At 42.6% G+C, this 23,166-nt stretch overlaps 1 protein-coding gene across 1 annotated transcript in view; it reads right to left on the bottom strand.

Moving 5' to 3' along the window:
* Nucleotides 1-2,285: 2,285 nt before the first annotated feature.
* Nucleotides 2,286-23,166, bottom strand: part of slc15a4 (solute carrier family 15 member 4) — a 53,892-nt gene continuing 33,011 nt past the window's right edge. Inside the window, exons 8-9 of the mRNA XM_072682531.1 lie at nucleotides 22,797-22,955; nucleotides 2,286-6,634 (exon numbers count right to left, since the gene is read on the bottom strand). Coding sequence (XP_072538632.1) covers nucleotides 6,483-6,634; nucleotides 22,797-22,955 — 311 coding nt within the window. The 3' untranslated portion in view covers nucleotides 2,286-6,482. The remainder of the gene's footprint in view (nucleotides 6,635-22,796; nucleotides 22,956-23,166) is intronic.

Raw genomic sequence — 23,166 nt, 5'->3', positions numbered from 1 at the left:
TTTATCTGACAGGATCAGAGGTCATACCCGAGTACCTGTCTATATACAATATAAGCATATACGTACACATCAGCCACAACATTAAAACCACTAACCTAAACATTCTGATTAATCTGCTGCTTATGAATTGGTGCCAAATGCACAATGTGTCCAAATGTTTGTGGACAACCATTCTAACAAATGACCCTATGCACAGACACACAGCAGAGAAATACTGCCAATAGAATAGGACTCTCTGGAGCAGATAGTTAACATGACCCTATTGGCACCATGCTGCCTAATGCCAGGCGTGGGCTAGAAGGGGTATAAAGCCCCCCAGCATTGAGGAGCTGTGGAGCAGTGGAAGAACTGTGTTCTCTGGAACTCCAATAAAAGCAGGATCAGCTCTTAATTACCCTTAATTAAATACCCTTAATTTTAGAACAAACAATAAATGGGCAGGCGTCCCAATACTTTTGTCCATAAAGTATGTGCATGTATAATACATATATATATATGTAAATATACACACATGCCTCATCTGGAAATGTATGAAATTTAAAATTTCTTTCTCTCTTACACACACACACACACACACACACACACACACTCCTCAGGCACAGGCACAGTTTTCCAGGTCTTTTCCAGGTAACGGGTCCAACCCCTCCGGAGTCATCGTGTGGACGCTTCTGCAACAGTGAAATCCAGTCAGCCATGCCATGTGGACATATAGAGGTGCAGAGGGGAAGACCTGCGGCCTCAGACACATTTTTCACACTCACACACACACACACACACACACACACAGTAGGCTACTCTACTATCAGCATGAAAACACACTGTCAGAGTCACACTGGTCAAACACAAACCACCCATAAACACAAGACTTCAGACCGACGCTGGGAGACAGGTGGGTTTCCTGGACAAGCGCAGTCGGGAAAAGTGGGCCACAACCTCTCAGTAGTTTAAAAGCTCCTCACTGTTTACTTTGGGGGTCTTAGTTACAGTACTGTGTGTGTGAAACTACCTCCACCATGTTTGGAGGCTGTACTGTAGCCTGGCTAGCTCTCACTGTGTGCTGTGGCTCTGCTTCAAAGGGGCACACAGTGTGAATACAGCCTCGTCCTGCAGACCACTGACCTGCTTAGTTTAGTAGACACGGTTTTAGTCCGTTGGGGGAGGGATGTGTGTGTGTGTGTCGGGGTGGGGTGGGGGGTGATTTTGTGCTCGTCTGATGAAATCAGTCAGAAATCTGCTCTAATCAGAGAGGAGCTCTTCTCTCAGGGTTTTAGCTTTAGGATTTTCCTTCCCTTTATAATAATCCTACTTTATCATTATTATTATTATTTGTGTTGTTATTGTATTACAGTTCATGGTTATGATTATGATTATTAATATTAACAAACATATTACAACTAAATAACAATCATAAGAACAGTAATAATACTAATTGATTGTTTTATATCAAACTATTTTATTGTCATTAATCATTTTAACACTACCAGTAATAATGATGTAGATTACAGTAATAAAAGCAGTCATAATTCTGCGTCAATATCCAATCATCATCACCCTCAATAGTAACAGTGGCATTAGCAGTAGTAGTAGCAGTAATAGCAGTAGTCATAGTAGTAGTATGAGCAGTAATAGTAGTATTAGTATTAATAGTATTAGCAGTATTAATAGTATTAGCAGTATTAATAGCATTAATGGTATTTGTAATTACAGTAATAATGGTACTTGTATTAATAGTATTTGTAATTACAGTAGTAATGGTATTTGTAATTACAGTAGTAATGGTATTTGTATTAGTAGTATTTGTAATTACAGTAGTAATGGTATTTGTAATTACAGTAGTAATGGTATTTGTATTCATAGTATTTGTAATTACAGTAGTAATGGTATTTGTATTAGTAGTATTTGTAATTACAGTAGTAATGGTATTTGTAATTACAGTAGTAATGGTATTTGTATTCATAGTATTTGTAATTACAGTAGTAATGGTATTTGTATTAGTAGTATTTGTAATTACAGTAGTAATGGTATTTGTAATTACAGTAGTAATGGTATTTGTATTAATAGTATTTGTAATTACAGTACTAATGGTATTTGTATTAGTAGTATTTGTAATTACAGTAGTAATGGTATTTGTAATTACAGTAGTAATGGTATTTGTATTAATAGTATTTGTAATTACAGTACTAATGGTATTTGTATTAATAGTATTTGTAATTACAGTACTAATGGTATTTGTATTAGTAGTATTAGCAGTATTTTCTTCATCTCTGAATGAATCCAGTCTCAGCTCTGATTTAATCAGTTTTTAATGAACAGACTCAGTTTCTCAGTTTCAGCACAAAGTCAATATTTTCAACAAAAGACAAACAAAAGAAAAACTCTTTATCTGAGGGAGAATCAAAGCTCTGTAATCTCCCAAATCCTCACATCTCACATCTCACATCTCACTCAGAGCTGATCTGATCTGATCTTCAGCAGCAACCAGAGAGTGAGAGTGACCTGCAGCCGTCCTGCAAACGGGCAGCACTGAAGCTGGAGGAGCGGAGTGACCCAACTCAACATCACGGCGACGCGTCACATCCGGGACATTTTACAGCTCACAGCTCGCAGCTCACAGCTCGCAGCTCACAGCTCGCAGGGCAGGAGGCAGTTTGGTCGAATCTCAGGTGAGCGGGTGGGTTTAGTGTGACGCCGGCGCCGCAGGAGGAGGAGGAGGAGGAGGAGCTGGTTGTGTTTTTATTGAAATCACAGTCTGAACGTCCTCATGTGCTCTTCTGCTCCACTCATCACACACTCACTCATTAAAACACACACACACACACACACACACACACACACACACACACACAGCCCTGGGATCTGACACAGCAGCAGCCAAATCACTGCTATGATGCCAAACAGGTGGTGGCTTATTTACTCCCGTATTTAATCAACCCCTTCATGGCCACTTTACTGGTTCTAACTGGTGTACAGTGCTGAAATCGTGCAGTCTGAGGCTGGATGAAGCTCTAATAGAACCTCATTATTGATCATATGAAGGTTTCACACCTTTACTCCCAATCAAAACTGACATTTTCTGTGGTTTCGTTTCCCAGTCCTAAATGGACCGTCCACTGCCCGCTCTATTCTGTCCATAAATGGAAACGAAGCAGAGGCACATCTGCATATAGCTGTCTACCTATTCAATCTACAGCTCTTAAGCCCCGCCCACCTGCACTGAAGTTATAAGTAGGCTGCTTGTTTTTTTTTAATTAACAGCCAATCAGAGCATTTATATTTACTTAGATTTACATAATAAAAGTCAGATTCTCAAATTCTCAATCTGACAACGGAACAACCCCAATCATTCAACCTGGTCTCACGTCTGAAACCTAACCAAGCTACGAAACAGCCAATCAGTTATATTTACATATAACTAAAGCAAACAGTTTAATTCTAAAGGAATAAAGAAAGGGTTCAAATATGGTCATGAAAAATGGATTATGGATGTTATTGCTGCACAAAACCATCCAAACGTTCCCAAAAAATTGTTTTTTAGAAATCAACTAAGAGCAAGAAAATTGCAGCATAGGGTCTCTTTAACGTAGGATACAGAATACGGCTTCTTTAATCACCAAATTAAGCGATAACTGACTTCTCCAAACTCTCTTCATCTCATAGAACTAAACAAAAGGTCATTTCCATTACTGTGCCTTTAAGACTGATTTATGTAAATGAGCTCTGTTCCGACTGGTTGTTCTCCTTATAACATCTGTATAAATGGGAAGGGCTTAACTGCTGTAGGCTGAGTAGGTGAGATACACTATGTGGACAAAAGTAATTAGACACCTGCTTGGAGTAACTGTCTCTACAGTCCACCGGCCCACCTTATTCCCAATGCTGGGGGGGGGCTTTTTACCCCTCTAGGCCATGCCTGGCATTAGGCACGGTGCCAAAAGGGTCATGTTTATTTATCTAATCCAGAGAGTGTCCAATTCTACTGACAGTAGTTCTTTACAGTAGCTGAATGCATTTATTAGAAGAGGTGTCCACAAACATTTGGACATATAGTACATGCGAATGTCATTTTTATGGTGTCCATATGTTTCCATAGATGTTTCAGACTGCACGATTTTGGCATTCCAGTCTAGAGCCGTAGTAGTACCACCACCCAGTCCCAGTTAGTGCCAAGTCATGAAGACAGATATTATACATGTTAAAGTTCATGTTAAAATACAGTGAAATACTAAAATTATTTTCTAATTACAAGTTAATTAAAAGTGAATTAATGCACAAAAATTTTAAAACTCGAAATACAGGAGTAGAAACGCTCCACAGTTAGACCTGCCAAGTGTAAACCATCAGGAAAGAAACACAACTCAAAGAAACTTTACCCTTAAAATGAATCTAAAATACCATTAAAATCAATTTCAATAATCTGTGCAGTCTGTCTCATGTCCAGCATCTCCCCAAATCCTCAGTCTGACCTTTCAATCATACCTGAAACGTAACCAAGCTTCTTAAAAGGCAGAGCCAGATAAAAAAAAAAAAGAAAGCAATCGGTGGCGCTGCATTGTGGGAAATGTAGTTCACTAGCTACAGCTACCGGGGCTAACGTTTGGTACGGGGTCTGATGAACACACATGGCCCTTGGACTGCACTCGTACCGCACGTCTAAACGCATATCGGCATTACTTACGGCACCAAGTGTCGAGATGCTAGCTAGCATATTAGCTAGATAAGGCTAGCTGTCCAATTACCTGAAGGATAGGCAGCTATTAGCTAGTATAACCGAGGGGGGGGGGGAATACTGTTTTTATTGTTTTTACTTAATCCGAGAAAAAATATGAGACTTAAACACCTTTGTTCCAACATCAGTGAGGATCGCGCTATTAACAGAGGAAAGCAGATTAAACAGCGGAGGTGGTGGCCACTCAGAGTCCAGCTGGAATACAGGGGTCAGTACAAAAATATCGGATTGGTTTTGGTATCAGCAATACTGAAGGCTGCAGTATCAGTATCGGACAAAAGTGGTATTCTGACACCCATATAGATATATACATATATACACATACATACACACACATACATATATATATATATATATATCGTCAGTGTCACACATTAAACATTGCATCTGCATTTTTGGCTTTTTAGACTTTCGGACATCTAGGAGTTACTCTGTACATCGTGTCCTAAGGTCATTGTAAACGAACCAATAGAAATGCTCCAAAATGACTCGGCGAAGATCCTACATTTTTTGTGTGATGGTGAGAATTTGTTAGATGAACAGAATCTGTGCAGTAACTGTTGATGTGGTATATTTTACTCAGGTAAAGTCAGCACTTCTCAGGCACTCCATAAAAACTCAGCAAGGTATAAAACTAGTTTAGAATCACAACCAGACTATAATACTCATTCACATCTGGACTGTCACAATAAAAAAAACTGAAAGACAAAGCTCAGAACCCAACGTTATGCACCGCAATCGTCCTAAAATTCCAGTTTTTACATGGTTTTAAACTGAGATCAAAGCTGGGAACGTTTCTTAATACTTTCACGTACCGATGGATAAAAATCGTAAATTTTACGCAGAAAATGTTCACGCAGTAGCTGCTAAAGCAACGAGGGGAGTCAAATCCCTCCATGACCATGACAGTTGGTATTATAGGCAGCTGTGTGTGTGTGTGTGTGTGTATGTATATATATAATGTATACATAACAATAGTGATATATATACACATACTAACACCTAGTATGTGTGTGTATATATGTATATACATATATACACACATACATTATATATATATACACATACATACATACATACATACATATATATATATATATATATGTGTGTGTGTGTGTGTGTGTGTGTGTGTGTGTATATGTACAGCCTTGTATCTCCAAATCTGTCAAATTTCCACATGCGATGTTACCTAGTAAATGCTAAAGCTAAGTGCTAAATAAGACATGGCTTCATTTCAAAAGTAAGCCGAGCTCCAGTAACCTCACCGCTGAGCGCTCGGCATAACCGCACACTGCACGCTTCAAGTAACGACAGGGGTCAGTTACAGGTCAAACAGAAAAGTCAGAGAAAAAAAAAAGATATAAATAACGCCTCATTTGGCACAAACTCCTGCAGAGGCATGCTGATCTGGAGGTGGCGTTGAGTGTGTGCGAGTCTGTGTGTGTGTATAAACACTAGGGCTGCACAATATATCCTCTGTAAATCATCATTGTGATACTCTGACCAACATTCTGACCAATCACAGCTTTAGAGGAGCTGCCCCCTGTGCTTTGATGTTGCTTTGGTGTTCATATTAAACAACAAAAGACAATTGTCGTGATTTAAATAATCACATGATCTCTGATTCACGTATTGTATGATTTGAAGGAGCATCACAGAAGACGGCCTGGGCTTTCCGAGGGGCATGTATTTTAAGTTTGTGTGTGTGTGTGTGTGTGTGTGTGTGTGTGTGTGTGTGTGTGTGTGTGTGTGCGTGTCATGAGTGGGTCAGTGAAGGCCTATGGCTCCGGAATCTCTGCTTCTGCTTGTCGTACTTCACTGAAACGATGAGGAAGAGGAGGAGTGTGACGCCCTGAATTCCAGCCAGGAGGAAGAAATAGAAGTTCAGCTTACACTCGTTTATGTTACCTAGAGAGAGAGAGAGAGAGAGAGAGAGAGAGGTTCACAAAATGTAAACAGCAATATATAACAGTAATAATATATAATAATAATAATAATAATATTTAATATACATATGCCTTATATATGTAGCTATATGTAAGTATTATTAGTATAATAATGAAATATACACCATTTGTCCAAATGTTTGTGGACACCCTTTCTAACAAATGCATTCAGCTACTTTACATTGCACCCATTGCTGACACAGATGTGCAAATGCACCCTGACACACACACAGCTTATCTAGTCCCTGTAGAGAGAAGTACTGCCAATAGAATAGGACCCTCTGAAGCAGATAGTAAACATGACCCTATTGGCACCTTGCTGCCTAAAAACGCCAGGCGTGGGCTAGTAGCCCCCCAGCCCTCCAGCATTGAGCTGTGGAAGAACTGGACTGGAGCTCCATCCAGTACTTTTGGGATGAGGAGTTGGGGAGTTTGGGGATGATGAGGTCACCAGCGCTCCTGACCTCCCTAGCGCTCTTGTCGCTGAATGCAATCAAATCCTCACAGCAATGCTGCTCCGAAATCTAGTAGAAAGCGTTTTTTTCTTCCCCGGACAGTAGAGACAGTTACTCCAACAAAAGCCAGATCAACTACTTTTTAATACTTTTACATTTCAGAGAAAACAATGAATGAATGAACAGGTGTCCCAATACTTTTGTCCAATTATCGCATGCCTCTTTGTGTTATATAAGACTAAACAGAAACGGAAATTCACCACATTCTGACAGAAGGGAGGAGGGGACTAGTCATCCACCATCTTCAGAGCTTAAGACACACACACACACACACACACACACACACACACACACACACACACACAGTGTTTGAGCTTGGCTAAAAAAAGGGGCACAAATGGCTCTGATTCCTCCTGTACAGATAAAACAGCCACACTCTCGCCCTGTGTGTGTGTGTGTGTGTGTGTGTGCTTCCTTCACCAGCTTACTGAACATCTTGCAGCTAATTAGAACCTTCTAATTAGCTGTGAAAGGTTCAGTACAGTGTTAAAGGTCTCCGAGTTACGAAGCACAGTCCTACACTGGGAATGCTGGGAATGATCATTAAACTGCATACTGGTGCAGCATAATGCTATTCCTGCTAATTGGGAATAGGGGTGTGTGATAATAAGAATAATAGCCGGAAGGGGGGGTGGGGTGGGGGGGGGGGGGAGAGCCAGCAACCGGAAGGTCACCGGTTCAAATCCCAGAACTGACTGTGTAGGCCTGCTTGTGCCTCAGGCACGGCACTTGACCCCCTACTGCACACAGTGCAGTTCTGCAACATCCGTGGACCTATCACCTATAACTTAAGGCAAATAAGACAAAAGTATTTGGACACCTGCTCGTTCCTTCACTGTTTCTCCCAAAATCAAGGATATTCTCCTGCTTTTGTTGGAGTAACTGTCTCTACTGTCCAGGGAAGAAGAAAGGCTTTCTGCTAGATTTTGGAGCAGCATTGCTGTGAGGATTTGATTGATCGATTGACGCATTCAGAGGCAAAGGCGTTGGATGGAGCACCACCATCATTCCAGATGATGTACCATGCTGCCTAATGCCAGGCGTGGGCTAGAGGGGTATAAAGCCCCCCAGCGTTGAGCTCTGGAGCAGTGGAACTAACTGTGTTTTTCTGGAATGATGGTGGTGGTGCTCCATCCAGTGCTTTTGGAATAAGTTGGGGAGGTTGAGGATGATGAGGTGGGTTGGTGAGGATCATCCAACATCCTGACCTTACTAGCGTTCTTGTCGCTGAATGCAATCAAATCCTCACATCCAACAAATGCCCTTGATTTCAGAAGAAACAATGAATACATAAGCAGGCATCCCAATACTTTTGTCCCAACCATTTATTGTATGCCTACGAAAAACAAAACTAGAGGAAAACAAACTATTGGTCAGTTCATCGCGAAATCTTGACACGAAGTAAAGTACAGCTAACAGACTCAACTTAGAATGAAGATACAAGGTTTTTGCTCAATGAATCATCTAGAAGTAGCCCTGCTGTCCTGCACTGTCCCGTACAGTATCTACAACGGTCTACGGTATCTTACACCCCTGACACCAGTGAGGCAGCTTCCCTTCATGCTGTTCTGGTCTCCTGACAATAACGCGGCAGTGAGGAGCTTCAGCGGTAACTTGCTGGACCCTCCACTGTGAATGCACTCAGATGGGCATTTAATAAGTGCAGTCTAGCTTTCCTCCCCCTCTCCCTGAGGTCTTACAGAGGAGACATGAGTGGGACAGCGCATGGAGTGGAAGATGGGAGCATTTCATTTAAAATGATGCTGAAAAGAGGTCTCTCCACAATCACATTTCCTCTGTTAGAGGAGAGCAGACACACGAGAGTGGGCCTAAGACTGAACCCTGAGGAACACTCCTTATAAATGACTTTATAACTGTTCATATTATAACTGCCAATACATGAATATTATAACTGCTAATAAATACATTTAGAACTGTTCTAACATAATATTATAACTGCACATAAATGACTTAACTGCTCATAATGTAACTTATGAATTAATTTATAACTGCTTATATTAGTATAACTGCTTATAAGTGACCACATCTGTTCATAATATTATAACTGCTTATAAATGACCACATCTGTTCATAATATTATAACTGCTTATAAATGAATTTATAACTTCTCATAATATTATAACTTCACATAAATGACTTAATAACTGTTCATAATGTAACTGCTTATACTTGAATTTATAACTGTTCATAAAATTATAACTGCTCATAATTTTATAACTGCTTATAAATGACTACATCTGTTCATCATTTTATAACTGTTTATAAATCCCTATTACTGCTCCTAATAGTATAACTGCTTATAAACCCCCTTTTAGAACATCGCATAATGTAATAACTGCTTAGAAATCCTGTTATAGCTGCTTATAATGTTCTAACTGCTTATAAATGACTATTTCTGTTCATAATTTTATAACAGCTTATAAATGCCTTAATACCTGCTTATGACAGTCTAGCGGCTTATGAATAATGGATTAATAACATTAATAAAGGTCTTTTTTATCAGTTACAAACCCTTAATAATAGTAGTCCTGCTGTAAACTGTTACCATGACACATAATACACAGTTTTGTAAAAACAAAAAAATGATGTGGTCAAACTTTGACAGATGGACTTTAAGGGCCGTTAGAGAGATGGACGTTGGTTTGTGATAAAGGCCCTGAGAGAAAAGCCGAATTCATTTCTGTCAGAAGAAAGACGGCGCCGTGTTTGGTTCTGTCTTATCAGCAGACGCAGCCGCTCCAGAACAACATGCCCTAACAGCATGTAAAAGACAGCGGTCCAGGAGGGCTAACCATTATTGGCGTCTGGTACACGCTCTCGCTTTGCCATTACACCGCTAGCAGCGCTGTAGATCAACACCACCGCCCTGCTGAGGACCAGGGAACATCTCAATCAATTTCTGCTCCGCTTTTATGCACTGTGTAACCGCGGGGCTTGAGCTGAAGGGTTCCCAAATGAGGCTGGGCAGTAGCATGACAGAGAGAGCAATTCACACCAAATCTCTCTGCCCTCCAGCGAAAAGGGAAGGAAACTAACAAATGTCCCTGTCTGCAGAAAAAAGCAACAACACAGAAAACAAAACACATCTGCTGTCCTCCTCACGACACGGCAACTCCAGCTCAACTGCCAATCAATAGCCTCCGAGCCGAGCTTGTCTTCCACAACCACCAGCTAATCCAGGCCGGGGAAGTAAGACGTGCCTTTTTATTCTGCCTCGCCTCCCTCCTTCTCGAACCCTTCGCGTTTTCCCGTGCTGATGGGTTTTCTTCCCGGCGAGCGAGCTGCTTCAGAGCCGTGGCCGTAAAGAACGTCCGCTCAAAGGAGATATATCACTCCGACACACTCGCTCTCGGGGAGAGATTGCTGGCACTTCCCTCAGGAAGGAGGCGGCCGTCACAGCTTTTCGGCCGTGTTTCGCCTGTAATGGAAAAATAAACATTACCGAAGCGCGACTGTGCGAGCCAAGCCTGTCTCGCATCTCAAACAGGACGGGTCAGCGCAAACAAATGCAGAAGGAGCCTGCTGAGGAGACGGACAGCCCAGGGAAGCTGCTCGAGGGTTGGGCCGGAGGCTGGATGTATAAAAAGAGAAGGCAAAGATAACGTAAAAGATAACCTGCTCAAATAGCTTAGAGAACCGACAGACAGAACATTATGACCACTCACAGATGAAGAAAATAGCACTGATTATCTCATAATACGACCGTCTGCATGTGACTGTCTGGGATCTCGGTTCTCCAATAGCTGAACACTTGGTTCTCATAGTCGACATCTAGGAGTTGCATCTCCAAAAGAGCCAAGCTTGTCAGTGGCGAGTACCTACTAATGGTGGTCCAAGAAAGGACAGACAACCAACCGGTGACGAGGTATCTGACTCTGGGAAAGGTCCTAGGAAGAGTGCAGGTCTGGCCAAGTTCCCAAGAATGTGACGCTCTGGGAAGGTTCCTAGGAAGTGTGCAGCTCTAGTCAAGGTCCTAGGAACTGTGTAGCCTTAGGAAAGGTCCTAGGAGCTGTGCAGCTCTAGCCAAGGTCCTAGGAACTGTGCAGCTCTAGCCAAGGTCCTAGGAACTGTGTAGCCTTGAGAAAGGTCCTAGGAACTGTGCAGCTCTAGCCAAGGTCCTAGGAACTGTGTAGCCTTGGGAAAGGTCCTAGGAGCTGTGCAGCTCTAGCCAAGGTCCTAGGAACTGTGTAGCCTTGGGAAAGGTCCTAGGAACTGTGCAGCTCTAGTCAAGGTCCTAGGAACTGTGTAGCCTTGGGAAAGGTCCTAGGAACTGTGTAGCCTTGGGAAAGGTCCTAGGAGCTGTGCAGCTCTAGCCAAGGTCCTAGGAACTGTGTAGCCTTAGGAAAGGTCCTAAGATGTGTGATGCACCCAAATGTCAAATCACCCACATCTCAATTCACACCAGCGTCTGTGGGATGTGCTGTGGCTAACCCATGGCGTCTTCACTTCACAACTTTCAGGACCTGCGAGGACCTTTAGAGACCTACAGAGCCTCAGCATGGAAGGTCAACATCAGCTCAGAGTTCCTCCATACAATCCTGAGACACGCTTCACTCAACCCCTGCCCTGCGTTTTCAACAGCGTGGGTTCATTCTCCGCAGCGCCGCTAATCCATCCCATAATCCAGCTTCTTTCTTTGACACCTCATATCTTCCCTCAATCTCCATCAGTTGCTCTCGCGCAGTGACGGAGTGATGCATTTCACTGCCTGCGCGATTTCCCAAGCGCGATCAGCCCTGCATGTGGAACAGCAGATAATAAGATTCACGCGGAGACGCCGGCTCCATGCCTTTACTGCCTGCTCCTCGCAGTCCATCATCTCAGCGTTTGATTGAACTGTCTGTAGCAATAGCTTTCTGTAAGACACATATGGCTCCTCAACCGGTGCGCCTGGAGCGAACGCAGGACGCGTGGGAGATGTTCCGATCGGCCGCGTGAGGCGAAATCAGGGAAATTAGAGAGGGAGAAGATTAAAGGGAGAGCAGGGAGCAGCTGATGGAGAGCAGATAAAGGTGAGAGACGGTTCTTCTGTAGGTGTCTGAGGCCTTGTACCACTCGTACAAATCAAGACCTTTCATGTGCTCTTCAAAGAAAGCGGGAACGGAGGGAGGCTGGAGAGGAAGAGACGGAGCGCTGGGTGCTGAGGACGGGAGCGAGGACAGTTTATTTACTGGACTCTTGTTCATGATGGGGAATCAAATCCAAACGAGTCGATTCTTCTCAAAAGATTCTTTTATTATTATTATTATTACTATTATTACTATCACTCACTCTCTCTCTCTCTCTCTCTAATGAAGCAGGAGGGAAGTGAATGAAAGTCTGGCCTGCTTTCCTCAGCACTGCTGAATAATCCATCGCAGGGAAGTAAAGTAATGCTCTCAGCAGGACGCCCATCAGCGCACAGAGAGAGAGAGAGAGAGAGAGAGAGAGAGAGAGAGAGAGAGAGAGAGAGAGAGAGAGAGAGACAGACAGAGAGTGTGTATGTAAGTGTGTGTGTGATCAATAACAGGTTCAGGGGTTCTAGAATTTAGATTTTTTTTTTAGGTTTTAAACATATATTTGAGCTCTAAATTGGTAGAGTTTGAGCTCTAGATTGGTGGAGTTTGAGCTCTAAATTGGTGGAGTTTGAGCTCTGGATTGGTGGAGTTTGAGTTCTATATTGCTAGAGTTTGAGTTCTAGATTGCTAGTGCTAGATTGCAGACACCTCCTCTTTTCCAACTGCCGCTGATGCAGCATTGCCGGGAGCCGACACACTCTGAGGAAGGCCCCTGGTCCCCGGCTCCAGCGCACCAGCTAACAAACGCCTTTGCTGACCAACATCGCTTTAAAAGTGATGAGGGGAGAGAGAGTAAGAGAGAGAGAGAGAGAGAGAGAGAGAGAGAGAGAGAGAGAGCAAAGCAAAGCTACCTGGCTCCGGATTCAAACTCACGACCCCCAGTAGGGACCCCTATTGCCCTTTAGTGGTGGTGCAGTAGACCACTGAGCCACACACCAAGTTTTAAAGTCGTTAAAGGCGTAGATTTTTAAATATGTAGGTTTTTAAAGTGTAAGGGTTTTAAAGTCGTAGGGTTTAAAAGTCGTAGGTTTTAAAGTTGTAGGGTTTAAGAGTCGTAGGGTTTAAGAGTCGTAGGATTTAAAGTCGTAGGATTTTAAAGTCGTAGGTTTTAAAGTCGTAGGGTTTAAAAGTCGTAGGTTTTAAAGTTGTAGGGTTTAAGAGTCGTAGGGTTTAAAGTCGTAGGATTTTAAAGTCGTAGGTTTTAAAGTCGTAGGGTTTAAAAGTCGTAGGTTTTAAAGTCGTAGGTTTTAAAGTCGTAGGTTTAAAAGTCGTAGGGTTTAAAAGTCGTAGGTTTTAAAGTTGTAGGGTTTAAGAGTCGTAGGGTTTAAGAGTCGTAGGATTTAAAGTCGTAGGATTTTAAAGTCGTAGGTTTTAAAGTTGTAGGGTTTAAAAGTCGTAGGTTTTAAAGTCGTAGGGTTTTAAAGTCGTAGGTTTAAAAGTCGTAGGGTTTTAAAGTCGTAGGGTTTAAAAGTCGTAGGGTTTAAAGTCGTAGGGTTTAAGAGTCGTAGGGTTTAAAAGTCGTAGGTTTTAAAGTCGTATGGTTTTAAAGTCGTAGGGTTTTAAAGTCGTAGGGTTTAAGAGTCGTAGGATTTAAAGTCGTAGGATTTTAAAGTCGTAGGTTTAAAAGTCGTAGGTTTAAAAGTCGTAGGGTTTAAGAGTCGTAGGATTTAAAGTCGTAGGTTTAAAAGTTGTAGGATTTTTAAAGTCGTAGGGTTTTACAGTCGTAGACGCTGAGGTTTAGTGCTTCAGTGTTATGGACTGTTGGTGCTCGGCTGTAGTTTAACACAGTTGTCAGGGAGGGTAGAGTAGAGACGCCACACAGCAGGAAAGAGGCGTAAATAACAGCTCTTTATCTGGGAGCTGCATTAAAGACGGAGGAGAAAGTGCTGGGCTGGGTTTTCTCTACCGGTCGGATCTTCATGCCCTTCTGAGTGTGTGTATGTGTGTGTCATCCTGCCATCTTCCTATCCTCCTGCGGGGCACCAAGGGCTGCCAAGCGCTTGCCCAGGAAAGCAATTACGCCAGCTGAAGACAAACCAAGAGCAGCCTGTAAAACACATTAGCCAAAGCCCATAAATGTCTGACAGCTGTTTAACAGGGCAGAGGCCTGAGAGAGAGCAGCCATGGAGAAGAGTTCAGATACAGCTCAGAAGCTTCCACACACTCTTCTGGAGAGCGCTGTAATTAGCCCACATGTCAATCAATCAATTATCAGAATATGATCATAAGGTATTGCTACGAAGGAAAGCATTTTATGGGAGAAGCCTCGAGCCTAGGTCAAGTGAATTCAGCTGTATTCATAGAAGTGGGTCTAAACACACACACACACACACACACACACACACACACACCTATAAATCACCCCACTGCTCATATCACAACACACCCTCCCACCCCTCTAGCTGCTCTGTGTGCGTACCTGCTAACCCCGACAGCTATACATCATCCCCCTCTGCCTCGTGTGTTTCCTGCAGGAGATTACAGTGACTCAGCCAGACCGCGTCCAGCATCATTCATCAGAGCCGCTGTGGAGATGGACCAGCATGTTTCACAAAGACAGCATCTTCACAAAACACACACACACACACACACACACACACACACTGTCAAACACAAGCCAAAAGATCCTGAGCTCTATATAATCCAACCTTCCCCTCATAAAGGGTGGAGTCCTCCAGTAATCAATAAAAAAAACACTGCAGTAAAATCGTCAGAACAGGGAGCGATGGGACCCTTCCTCAGTGTTTAAATGAGGCAAAACTCACCCAAAAGGGTCCCAAAATGACCCAAATAAACATCTAATGAACTGTAGACCTCTTATAAAGCATGGAGATGTCCAGCAGTCAACACAAACAGTTGTCAAAACCAAAAACGGACCAGGAGAAACTAATCCATGAGGTGGAGGACAGAGGGCGGCGTGACCCTTCCTCAGATTTACAATACAGCAATAGGAGGACCTAAATGAACATCTAGTGAACTGCAGGTCTCAATCTTCTCAGATAATGTCGGCGTTTAGAATTACATTTAAAAAGAAAACTATATATATATATATATATATATATATATATATATATATATATATATATATATATAAACACCTGCACTGTTGCTTTAAAAATGACATCACCAAGAGGAAGTGACATCATTTTAACTTTTTTTTTAAGCAGCCATACACATAATAGAAGGCGACATGTTTTGATTACTTTATTTGTTCTTTTTTAGGATTAGACAGGATCCGTGACGTTCAATCCAACCACCCCGTCACTCAAAATAAGTTTGGGAGATTTTACTTGTATCAGTTTTACAGTATTAATGTAAAGAAACTGATATTTCAAATTGATTGGCACGTGTGTGCTAGGTCAGGAACCGGACCACATAAAGAACTCTGAATTTTAGGAATCCGAAATGTACCGCCCCGTCACATTTTATTATGAATATGGCTTTAATGTCTGAACAGGAGAGAGAATATGAACAAGGATTTTGTGCCTGAGGTGGGAAATTATTGTAGATATTTTTGTGGACATTAACAATGATCATTTGGAAAATTGCACCATGGAAACGGGCCCAGTTTTATGGAACGGCTCAATTACACAGAACAGCCCGATCACGATAATAGAAACTGCTTATCTTGGGAACTACACAATACCAAGGTCATCTGCAGCAGCTGTCCTGTCCTACACTAAGGTGTATTGCTCAGTAACTACAGGAACCCCTGTACAAACTGGTGGGGCTGAGCTCTGCAGACAGTAGCTCGGAATACCACTTTCGGCCCGCCGGCGGGACACAGGCTGTTTAAGGGGTTAACAGAGCTTCCTGTACCCAAAGAGAGAGTCGCACAAATCAAAACCATGCTAAAATATGCCCGCCTAGAACAAAGAACCTCAGAGGAACCTCAGAAGTGAACTTTAGTTGAAGGGAAGACGAAGTGCGTACGTAGGACTTCGGGGCACTGCTTCTAAAATAGAAACCTTTCCGTCTCGTTTGGAGGAGTGTTGTAATCATCGCTCCTCTGTGATGAGCCAGAGAAGACCTCCTCTCCTCTTTTGTGGTCTTTAGTCGGAAGGCGAACGCTCCTCTTCTCTCTCCGCGGCTCCTCTGGCCTCCATTAAGACCGTGACATTTCTGTAAGTGACAGCAGCAGATTTAGGGACAGGAAACGGGGGTCGGGGTCGGTAGGCTTCGTCGAGACCCGCTCTGACTCCAGATTACGTGGAGGAGCGACTTCCACTTTCCACAAAAGAGCCAGGACCTAGACAGGCCACGCTGGCGGTGGGGAGAGAGCTGGATCTCCCTCAGGGTTGTGAGATATCTACAGCACACAGAGCTGACGTTGAGAGGGTAGGGGGTTGGAGACGTTGGGGGGGTAGGGGGTGGAAGGGGGGGCGGAGACGCTGGAGAAGAACATCGGAATATTAAAAGCTCTGCGGCTTAGAACCAGCGTTTAATGTGCTGTAAAAGCAGCGGCTGCAGTATTTCTTGCTCCGGGGCTCCCCCTACAGCCAGAAGGTGGAAAATCGCACTTTGAGCCACCACTATAGAACACGATGTACACATGCATTTCTGGACAAGCTGAGAGAAACAGAACTGCGGCATCCTTCTGGCCCGAGAGGTGCCCCCCACCCTGCCAGAATATGTATGAGTGGAATATTAAGATTAGGATTAAGCACCTTTTCCACAATGCAACCTCTCCCTGGCAGCAGGGCTGGGCGGTACGACCAAAAATGTGCATCATAGTAATTTAATGGATCCATATTCTAATACTGAAGAAAATGACCTTTAAAAGTAAGTAATGAATTTCCTCCAATCAGAATCAGCAGGCCTGCCTTTACAGATCAACAGTGGCTTCATGCTGTTCCTCAGACTAGCTGAGGTGAGACTAGCTCACAGGACCTCACCTACTTTCTTCAGAATGAGAAGCACTAGTTTCTCCTTTTTACTGGATTTATGTTCACCTGCTTTATCTGTTCTGAGGAGATCTGGAGCTTCTACGTATTAATGTGTGTGTGTGTGTGTTGTGCCTCAAGGCATACTTTACTCAAAGATAAACATTGTGCATTTTGGTCCCACAGAGTGATTAGTGTGTGTGTGGGTGTGTGTGTGTATGCATGCATTTACAAATCTCTACAGACTATATGCAGATGTGTGAGTGTGTGTTACTGCAGGCATGCCACAGGCTTGGCTGGAGAGAGAGTGTGTGTGTGTGTGTGTGTGTGTGTGTGTGTGTGTGTGTGTATATGTGTGTGTAGTTCAGGTTGCTCTCAGCACATCATTGCCTGCAGGACACCTCCTCTACACTCTCCACCTCTCTTTCTCTCTCCCTCTCTCTCTCTCTCTTCCCTTTTATTTGATCTCTTTGCCTTTTTTTTCTCTCTCTCTCTCACTATATATATATATCTCTCTCTCCCTCCCTCTCTCTCTCTCCATCCCTTATCCTCCTCCTCTCTTTCTCTCCCGTCTCTCTCTCTCTCACTCCTCCTCCTCCTCCTCTCTCTGTCTCTCTCCTCTGTCTCCCATTTTCTCTCTCTCTCAAAGAGAGAGAGAGAGAGAGAGAGAGAGAGAGACAGAGAGAGAGGAAGAGGGAGAGAGAGATGGAGAGGGACACAGAGAAAGACAGAGAGAGAGAGAGAGAGAGAGAGGGGAGGAGGAGGAGTGAGAGAGAGAGAGGGACACAGAGAAAGAAAGAGAGAGAGAGAGAGAGAGAGAGAGAGAGAGGGGAGAGAGAGATGCTGTAGGTGGTGAATAAATAAACAGAGGCAAACAGCAGAAACAGAGAGATCCTCACGATCACCACACACCCAGACAACCAGCACATCTCACTCTCCTGCACAGAGTGTGTGTGTGTGTGATAGCAGTAAAGAGGTAAAGAGCGAGCACAGAGTATGCAGGAGAAAGACAGACAGACAATGACCACTCGGGCTGCCATCGCTACGGAAACCGCATCCATCTACCGTCTCCAAAGGGCCATTCATCGTCTCTACAGCGACAGATTTACACACTGCTACTGCCGTTAACCTGACACGGCTATCTGTTACACACACGCACACGCAGTTACACACACACTCACTACAACACATCCATTTGTGTCTGTGTTTATTAAAAGTTGCTTACAGCTGTTTATTCACACACCTGCCTCTCAGAGAGAGAGAGAGAGCGAGCGAGTGTCAGTCTGCAGCCAATCAGAGACAAGCAATCAGCGGCACAGAGAAGCTCTTCACATATTAATCACTATAATTCACTACAGTTTCATTCTTTTGATAAAAATGAAATTTAAATATGAGCTATAACACACATTTAACTAACTACACTATTTGGACAAAAGTATTGGGACGCCTGCTCATTCATTCTTCTGAAATCAAGGGTATTAACAAGAGCCAATAGGTTCATGTTTACTATCAGCTCCAGAGAGTCCTATTCTATTGGGGCTAGATAAGCTGTGTGTATGTGTGCTTTTGCACATCTGTGTCAGCAACTGGGTGCAGCATAAAGTAGCTGAATGCATTCGTTAGAAGAGGTGTCCACAAACATTTGGACACATACTTCAGCTGTAGATCCATCGTCCATTAACTACAGCCTTAAAGCCAGGCAGCACAGTAACCCAATATTGACCTCCTTACTCAGCACACACACACGCACACACACGCACACACACGCACACGGTCACTGAGCTTCATAACTTGAACGGACACTGCCCTCTTCAGCTCAGACGCAGATGGCTGCACAGATGTGGTCCATCTCTCACACACACACACACACACACACACACACACACACACACACACACACACACGTCGATTAAACCCACTGAGCTGATCGCTGTTCTTCCCGGAACCGGGAAATAATCGGAATATTGACCATATCAATACTTAATATAATCGGAATATCAACTGTATCAATACTTAATATAATCGGAATATCAACTGTATCAATACTTAATATAATCGGAATATAATCAGAATATCAACCGTATCAATACTTAATATAGTCAGAATATAATCGGAATATCAACTGTATCAATACTTAATATAATTAGAATATAATCGGAATATCAACCATATCAATACTTAATATAGTCAGAATATAATCGGAATATCAACTGTATCAATACTTAATATAGTCAGAATATAATCGGAATATCAACCGTATCAATACTTAATATAATTAGAATATAATCGGAATATCAACCGTATCAATACTTAATCAGATCAGGCGTACTTTGCATATCATCACGGTCATGCAAAAACCTTGCATCTCCAGAGTCTTTACAGGAGAATGTTTCCTCTGAAGCCTCTCAGGTCGCGCACGGGCTTCCAGAACTTTTCTGGGCAGTACCGGAGGAGCATGTGTGCATGTGTGAAGGAAAGTGAGTGTCCACATCATTTGTGCTGGATATTACCCGGACTTCATCCTGCCAGCCCCCCTGTCCAAAAGTCGGGGTAATGTCCGAGCGAGCCCACGTGTGAACAGAGAAGGTAATTTTCCGGAGAATTCACAGCGGGTCATGCTGTACCTCATGCATGCTCTACACAAGTGCAGGCATTTGCCTAAACCATGCAGAACATTTCCCGTAGTGAGAACGCGGCCGACACGCTGGATGAGCCAATGGGCAATGGCGGTTCCTATGTGGGAATGGCTCAAGTCATTTTGGAGCATTTCTATTGGTCCACTGGTCAGGACATTTGGACGCAATGTAAAAAATAAAGTACTGCGGTACTGTATCGACTCTCAAACACGGGATTGATTATTAATTAAAATGTAAAGACTGGTGGCAGACAGCGGTTCTTTTAGTGTTGTGTTTAAGCCCTGGCCACTAGAGGGCAGTGTTGTACTCAGTCTTCAGATCCCACTGTTCTGATTGGATAAAAAGTCAGCTATATGCTAAACAGTAACCCCCGTATCTATTGTACAGGCAGGCTCTTACCCCAACACACGGCTCAAGAGGACGGTCTGATGTGTGTACCTGAACCCCCTGGACACACAGATACACCAGCAGAGACGGCTGTGTTGTGTGTGTGTGTGTGTGTGTGTGTGTGTGTGTATGTGTGTGTGTTTGTGTGCGCAGCAGTGACGTCACTACACTGCATTTAGTAAACAATATTAGAACTGCTTATAATCAATCATATTTAATCACTTTTTATGAAACCCCACCTGTTATTCTGCAGCTGAATATGAGTGTGTGTGTGTGTGTGTGTGTGTGTGTGTGTGTGTGTAAGAGAGTTGGGTTAGAGCAGCGAGGGCTTTTCTGCAGCTCTCAGCAGGTACGCCTCTTTCAAACCCAGAATAAGAGCGTACCTGCTCCTCACCGCACACTGATCCAGCCTGCTGCCTCAGCTAAGCTCTGCCAGGCTGACAGCGTCTGTGTGTGTGTGTGTGTGTGTGTGTGTGTTTTGAGGGAGGAACACTAAATTACCTAAGGAAGATTAACGCAGAAGCAAAACTAAAAACTCATGCGGTCCCGCTGGGATAAGACTGACCAATTTAACACCTGTCTCGCTCTCACCAATCAGAGAGAGAGAAAACCTCACGCTGGAAATACTTGTTTGCATGGTAAGCATAATAAGTATGCACACTACATGCTAATATGCTGTACATGAGTATATACACTACTAATGCACTTAGAGTAACTGCATACTCCGCATGCACTGTGAATAAGTATGCATATTACAAGCTAATGTACTAAAACTGCAGTGACCACTGCATATTATTGTGCTCAAAGTAAGTGTGTATACTGCATACTACTACACTGCATACTACCATACTGCATACTATTATACTGACAGTATGGGAATAAGTGTGTATACTGCATACTACTACACTGCCATACTATTATACTGCATACTACTATACTGCATATGTATAAGCAGTATGAGAATAAGTGTGTATACTGCATATTACTATACTGACAATATGGGAATAAGTGTGTATACATCATATTCTCATACTGTGTATACATATGCAGTATAGTAGTAAGTGTATACTGCATACTACTATACTGCATATGTATACACAGTATGAGAATAAGTGTATACTGCATACTACTATACTGCATATGTATACACAGTATGAGTATAAGTGTATACTGCATACACGTGTATAGTGCATACTACTATACTGTAGACGTCTATACATCTATTACCTCTATTTATTGTATTTCTTGTATTGTCTTGCACGTTGCACTTTCTGCTGTCTGTCCTGTACTATACTGTTTTTGTCTGTACTGTATTGTTTTTTGTTCTGGTTTTGTTCCATGTGGCAGCCTGGTTCTGGAAAAAAAACAGTGAAACAATACTTGTGCAGAGCTTGACTTGACAGTACGAGAATATGTGTGTAGTGAGAATATATAGGTGTACACTGCATGCTACTATAGTGAGAATATATAGGTGTATACTGCATGCTACTATAGTGAGAATATATAGGTGTACACTGCATGCTACTATAGTGAGAATATATAGGTGTACACTGCATGCTACTATAGTGAGAATATATAGGTGTACACTGCATGCTACTATAGTGAGAATATATAGGTGTATACTGCATGCTACTATAGTGAGAATATATAGGTGTATACTGCATGCTACTATAGTGAGAATATATAGGTGTACACTGCATGCTACTATAGTGAGAATATATAGGTGTATACTGCATGCTACTATAGTGAGAATATATAGGTGTACACTGCATGCTACTATAGTGAGAATATATAGGTGTATACTGCATACTACTATAGTGAGAATATATAGGTGTATACTGCATACCACTATAGTGAGAATATATAGGTATATACTGCATACTACTATAGTGAGGATATATAGGTATACACTGCATATCACTATAGTGAGGATACATAGGTGTATACTGCATACCACTATAGTGAGAATATATAGGTGTATACTGCATACTACTATAATGAGTATATATAGGTATACACTGCATATCACTATAGTGAGGATACATAGGTGTATACTGCATACCACTATAGTGAGAATATATAGGTGTATACTGCATACTACTATAGTGAGGATACATAGGTGTATACTGCATACCACTATAGTGAGAATATATAGGTGTATACTGCATACTACTATAGTGAGGATACATAGGTGTATACTGCATACCACTATAGTGAGAATATATAGGTGTATACTGCATACTACTATAGTGAGAATATATAGGTGTATACTGCATACTACTATAGTGAGAATACATAGGTGTATACTGCATACTACTATAGTGAGGATACATAGGTGTATACTGCATACTACTATAGTGAGGATACATAGGTGTATACTGCATACCACTATAGTGAGAATACATAGGTGTATACTGCATACTACTATAGTGAGAATATATAGGTGTATACTGCATACCACTATAGTGAGAATATATAGGTGTATACTGCATACTACTATAGTGAGAGTAACTGATGTAGTTTTAGGGACCAGTGTGTGACGACCTTCAAAGAACGTTCTTATGAATAATACACACACACACACACACACAAACACAAACACAAACACAAACACGGCAGCCTTACCAAAGTCTTTGTGAGAGGACATCCAGCCAATGAATTTGAGGGAGACGAAGGCGAGCAGGCCAGAACCCACGAAGGAACCAATACCAGAGAAGAAGAAAAAAAGTCCCATTATAGCACTCTGCATGGAGCGGGGGGCTGCGGAGTACGCAAACTCCAGACCTACAAAACAACAACAACAAATAAACAAAAACATTAACATCCAGGCCTAAATGAGGCTCACTGGTTCAGATCACCAGCAAGAGAAAGAGAGAGAGAGAAAGAGCGAGAGAGAAAGAGAGCGAGAAGGGAAAGAATAGGGAGAAATGAGAGTAAAAGAGAATGAGCAAAAGAAAGAGCGAGAGAGAGCGAGAGTGAGCAAGAGAGAAAGAGA

This window comes from Salminus brasiliensis, chromosome 6, assembly GCF_030463535.1.
Source record: "Salminus brasiliensis chromosome 6, fSalBra1.hap2, whole genome shotgun sequence".
In the NCBI taxonomy this organism is placed as follows: domain Eukaryota; kingdom Metazoa; phylum Chordata; class Actinopteri; order Characiformes; family Bryconidae; genus Salminus; species Salminus brasiliensis.
Note: the sequence above shows the minus strand (reverse complement) of the source record. Positions and strands in the feature narration are given on the sequence as shown.